This window comes from Poromitra crassiceps, assembly GCF_964638095.1.
Source record: "Poromitra crassiceps genome assembly, chromosome: 14".
In the NCBI taxonomy this organism is placed as follows: domain Eukaryota; kingdom Metazoa; phylum Chordata; class Actinopteri; order Beryciformes; family Melamphaidae; genus Poromitra; species Poromitra crassiceps.
The window spans coordinates 21695745-21701744 of record NC_139633.1 but is presented as its reverse complement, the minus strand read 5'-3'; the positions used below and the strand labels follow the sequence as shown (position 1 = coordinate 21701744).

At 44.5% G+C, this 6000-nt stretch overlaps 1 protein-coding gene across 2 annotated transcripts in view; it reads right to left on the bottom strand.

Moving 5' to 3' along the window:
- The window catches only part of furina (furin (paired basic amino acid cleaving enzyme) a), a 118066-nt gene that overhangs the window by 27219 nt on the left and 84847 nt on the right, over positions 1 to 6000 (bottom strand). For both annotated transcript variants that reach the window (XM_083651121.1, XM_083651122.1), the window contains exon 7: positions 3925 to 4013. In XM_083651121.1, the coding sequence (XP_083507247.1) occupies positions 3925 to 4013 (89 nt within the window). The remainder of the gene's footprint in view (positions 1 to 3924; positions 4014 to 6000) is intronic.

Genomic DNA, 6000 nt, shown 5'->3' with positions numbered 1-6000 from the left:
AATCAGGATAATGAAATGAGTCAGTTGAGTCAGACTGAAGGCTCAGAGGAATCAGGATAATGAAATGAGTCAGTTGAGTCAGACTGAAGGCTCAGAGGAATCAAGATAATGAAATGAGTCAGACTGGAGGCTCAGAGGAATCAAGATAATGAAATTAGTCAGTTGAGTCAGACTGAAGGCTCAGTGGAATCAGGATAATGAAATGAGTCAGTTGAGTCAGACTGAAGGCTCAGAGGAATCAAGATAATGAAATGAGTCAGTTGAGTCAGACTGAAGGCTCAGAGGAATCAGGATAATGAAATGAGTCAGTTGAGTCAGACTGAAGGCTCAGAGGAATCAAGATAATGAAATGAGTCAGACTGGAGGCTCAGAGGAATCAAGATAATGAAATGAGTCAGTTGAGTCAGACTGAAGGCTCAGAGGAATCAGGATAATGAAATGAGTCAGTTGAGTCAGACTGAAGGCTCAGTGGAATCAGGATAATGAAATGAGTCAGTTGAGTCAGACTGAAGGCTCAGAGGAATCAAGATAATGAAATGAGTCAGTTGAGTCAGACTGAAGGCTCAGAGGAATCAGGATAATGAAATTAGTCAGTTGAGTCAGACTGAAGGCTCAGTGGAATCAGGATAATGAAATGAGTCAGTTGAGTCAGACTGAAGGCTCAGAGGAATCAAGATAATGAAATGAGTCAGTTGAGTCAGACTGAAGGCTCAGAGGAATCAAGATAATGAAATGAGTCAGTTGAGTCAGACTGGAGGCTCAGAGGAATCAAGATAATGAAATGAGTCAGTTGAGTCAGACTGAAGGCTCAGAGGCATCAGGATAATGAAATGAGTCAGTTGAGTCAGACTGAAGGCTCAGAGGAATCAAGATAATGAAATGAGTCAGACTGAAGGCTCAGAGGAATCAGGATAATGAAATGAGTCAGTTGAGTCAGACTGAAGGCTCAGAGGAATCAAGATAATGAAATGAGTCAGACTGGAGGCTCAGAGGAATCAAGATAATGAAATGAGTCAGTTGAGTCAGACTGAAGGCTCAGAGGAATCAGGATAATGAAATGAGTCAGTTGAGTCAGACTGAAGGCTCAGTGGAATCAGGATAATGAAATGAGTCAGTTGAGTCAGACTGAAGGCTCAGAGGAATCAAGATAATGAAATGAGTCAGTTGAGTCAGACTGAAGGCTCAGAGGAATCAGGATAATGAAATTAGTCAGTTGAGTCAGACTGAAGGCTCAGTGGAATCAGGATAATGAAATGAGTCAGTTGAGTCAGACTGAAGGCTCAGAGGAATCAAGATAATGAAATGAGTCAGACTGGAGGCTCAGAGGAATCAAGATAATGAAATGAGTCAGTTGAGTCAGACTGAAGGCTCAGAGGAATCAGGATAATGAAATGAGTCAGTTGAGTCAGACTGAAGGCTCAGTGGAATCAGGATAATGAAATGAGTCAGTTGAGTCAGACTGAAGGCTCAGAGGAATCAAGATAATGAAATGAGTCAGTTGAGTCAGACTGAAGGCTCAGAGGAATCAGGATAATGAAATTAGTCAGTTGAGTCAGACTGAAGGCTCAGTGGAATCAGGATAATGAAATGAGTCAGTTGAGTCAGACTGAAGGCTCAGAGGAATCAAGATAATGAAATGAGTCAGTTGAGTCAGACTGAAGGCTCAGAGGAATCAAGATAATGAAATGAGTCAGTTGAGTCAGACTGGAGGCTCAGAGGAATCAGGAGAGTCTGTGCTGCCTGTAAGCACCTTGGCTTTGCCTCGGCTCCTCGCTGCTCTCCGATCTGCCACTTGTGCTCAACTTCAACCTGGGGAGCTGCGCTGCTCCCCTCAAATTTGATGAAAAAAAAGATGTAATATCTTTTCAGACAGGTAGGTTAGAGTCACGACAGATTGGTTTAAATGAGAAGAAACAGGTGCCAGATTTATTTACCGTAAATTCCGGACTATAAGCCGCGGCTTTTTTCCCGTTTTTTGGCCTTTTTTGGCCCCTGCGGCTTATATAACGGTGCGGCTTATCTATGGATTTTTTCAGCAAACGGCCACTCGGGAACCTCCAAAATCTATGGATGTTGGTATGAGGCAGAACGAGAGCAAGACAGACATTACGAGAGCGAGACCCTGATTGGATGATGTTGCAAAAAATGTGCCTCGCGACCTGATTGGAGCACTGTGCCACTACGCTCTCTCAGCCACTACGGTAAAACACCCTCCCTCCTCCCTCGCTCCGGGGGGAAAAAGGCAGCGATTGAGCCTGAAAGACAGTCTGAATGAAATTGAATGTAACATTCCCAATTCTATGTATTACATTCTAAAAAACTAACAGCAACATTTTGGAAGGCTAAGCCACACAACTAGCTCGTTGTAATCTAACATCATGCTTCAAAAGATGGAGAACTGGCTGTGTTACGACGATGGCGGTGAGAAGAAGAAGGAAAGAAGGAAATCGAGCAGCAGCACGTAACCTTGGCATCAGGGTGTTGACACAGAGAGCAGACGGCCGAGGTGCCGTTCAGATCCGACTGAAGGCTCAAGTTTGCCAGTGGATCCTGACAGCGTGGAGGAGTGTCAAAACATCCACGATCACCAACGGGTTCCGAAAGGCTGGACTGCTGCGTGATGAAGAGGAGGACGCCGCCAGCTGAGGGCCTTCAGAGGCTGTTCGATTCCGACAGTGACGAAGAGGAGTTCGTTGGTTTTGAGAGCGACAACGAAGGAGAGAGGAGAGTGGCTGACGAAGCCACCCTGAGCCTGTTCGTTTCCGACACTGAAGATGAGGACTTTGGTGGTTTTAGTACGCAGGAAGAAGACGAAGATGAGGATTAATGACTTGACTTTTCTGGTTACAGCCGTGTACTGCACCTTAGCCTAAAAGATGAAGACGAGGATTAATGACTTTTCTGGTAGGCTGATTACCGTATATTTTAAGCAGCCGTGTTACTGCAACTTTAGGCTTACGCGCTTACTGTCGTGTTACAGGCACTTTATTTTGCACTTAAAAAAAAACACATTTAATTTAGCCATTGATATTGCCTCGTCAAGCGCTGTAAGCTTTGTTTTTTGTTATGGTACTACTGTAGGCTATAATGTAGATCAGTGGTTTTCAACCTTTTTCATGCCAAGGACCCCTAAATTTACACAGCACAGTACATGTTCTGTAGCTACTATTGCACTAAATGGTAACACTTGAATACGTTATGCAAATATGCAACTTGTTTTGTTGAAATGTTAATAAATGGGAGCTTCCCCAAACAGCCATCTCTTTTCCGACAATCCCCTCTGTGCACGAACCCTTACATATGGTAATTAAACATCAAAACACCCGCGGCTTATAGACCGGTGCGGCTTATATATGTAAAAAACAGTCAACTCTGCAGGTGCGGCTTATACACCGGTGCACCTTATAGTCCGGAATTTACGGTAATGTGCCTAACCATCCTCGCATGGTCAACTTTTAACATGTGTTTCAAATGGAAACACGCTAAATTCCAAAAGCAAGACACCATAGAAATACGGTTTCCTTTGTGACTTTAATTTGTGTGTAAATAATGTTATAGCAAGCATTGCAGCTAAAATTGTATGCAAGCTGACAAAGAAAAACAGTAAACGTGATATATCAACATAATCCGGATTCACAATACATAGTAGCAGTTTGGTATCACAGTGTTGTTGTTTTTCCAGTACTGTCACTCCACACAAAAGCTAACACAGAGTACAATGGCATATCGCGCGTCACTCTCGCTGGCACGTAATGACCTGGGACAGAGACTGATGACAGCCTGTTGAAACACACCGCGGCAGACGAACAAGTATTTCAAGTGTCTTGGTGTCAGAAATGAAAAGCGAGATGAAACTCAGGTCGAATACACAGTGAAGCCTCGGTGAATCAAATCAATCATCCACTTGTTTTTCTTTCACTCTACCTCCAATCTTGGCGTTGTACGCCACTCCGACTCCACAGATCCCATTGTTGGCTACCGCTGCCACCTCCCCTGCACACCGCGTGCCATGCCTAGACAGAGAGGGAGGGAGGGACAAAGAGAAGAATGTTAAAGGCAACCAATCATACTTATTCGTTTCATTCACCTACCAATGAGCTAAATGATTGTATATATTCCCCTAGGTAGCGCGCTTGTGCCGGAATGTGCTTCCCCCCAGTAACAAATTACAAAAAACCCTGAAAATGGAGAGCTTTGTCTCCATCCGTTCCTTCAATCACTTAATTACCAACACTATGGCTCACACTTGTCGTTGCTCCTCATGATGCTGTCCATGTTGCCCCTTTTCTCTGATTCCCTTGTTCTTGTACTCACTGTTGGCTACTGTGTAACTTTTATGCTTTTATTTTCCCCCCAACCCCTTTCCCCTCAGGAGGTTTTTTTTCCTCCCACCAGGCCGTTATTGAAAATAAGAATTTGTTCTTAATTAACTTGCCTGTTTAAATAAAGGTTGATGATGAGTATCATGGTGAAGCTAAATAGCGAAAGGGGGAAAAGTAATAATGGAGACAGATTCTTGGCTTGTCTTTTCTTAAACAAGTCTAAATTCCCCCATGTCCAAAAACAACAACATTCGGTCGATGAGTGGAGATCACACGATACTGCCTGCCTGTGCCCTTCTGGCACGAGTGACCTTGGGAGTGGCCACAGGGCCACAGGGCCTGACTCCAGCCAAAGGAAGGGAAATGAGAGGGCATGCTGGCATCACACAAGGGAGGAAATTGTGAATTAGATTTGCCGTTTTCGCAAAAGGCCTCTCAAGTAAGATCTCTCCCTCCAGGCACCGCAGGGTTCAGATTCAGGGAGCCAGGACTGATCATCACATTCCACTCAGGTGCATTCTCGCCTTCTGCCAGATGGAGATATGCACTCTTAATGCCCGTCAAAACCACAGTCTCCCCCTATCCCCGTCACAGCTATTGTCAAACAGGCCTGCAGGGGGCAGATCGCCTCACACAGAGGAAGAGGCAGAACTGTAGAGGAGGAGAGAGCAGCAACGAACGGATGAGCTCGCAGCCATTCAGGGACTCGGGGTCTCCAGCCAAGCCAGATAAATAAGTACCAAAACCCAAGACTTGTACGTCGAAACCTCATCGGGCTGTGAGTTGTGGACGTCCTCCAGTGATAGCAAGGGCTACATCTGGTGTCAGCGTATGGCCATGTGCAGAACGGAGCCACAAATTCATTGAAGGTAGCCCATAAAAACTGCTGGCCAGGAGGAGCTATTAAAGAGCAGGGAAGAATTGCCTCCAATCTTTGAGTTACTTCCAGGAGCTTGTAAACTTCCCCGACAGACAGAACTCTGCACAGCCCAAGGGTAAGCTAAATTTTGTATTATTAGTAGTAATATTAATATTAACATTAATCATAATAATGATCATCATAATAATCATAATAATAGGGCTCAAAAGGGCACGTGACTTTTCGTGACATAATTTGCCCCGCAAGTAAGTTCCGCGTCCATTTTCTCCATAGACATTTCGATCAATCCAAATCTAACGAGTTTTAAGGCTCAAACCAAGTCAAAAAGTCTTCCAGAGAATCTTGAGTGACCATAAAACATTTGGTTTAAGCAAGAACAAAAAATAACAACGGGAAGATTTAAAATCAAAAAATCTTCCCGTTGTTATTTCTTGTTCTTGTTATATTTGGATTGATCGAAATGTCTATGGAGAAAATGGAGGCAAATTACGTCACGAAAAGTCACGTGCCTGTTGAGCTCGATAATAATGCATGTATTTATTTTTTTATTTATTTTTTAACCACACACATTTTTGAGACGATTCCTTTCACGAAGGACACGGGCATAAGGACTGTGGGCTTGGCCTGGTTGACAGAGGGGTCAGAGTGTGGCAGTGGATCTGCCGGTCGTCCCCTGAGGCGTCTTCAGAGACACCGTGAGCTGGAGGACCAGAGGTTAATGCTCCTGCCACAGCTCCTCCTCGGCGCGCTCCGACTCTGAGGAGCCTCTTCGCTCGCAAGTGTCAAGGGACTTCAGTT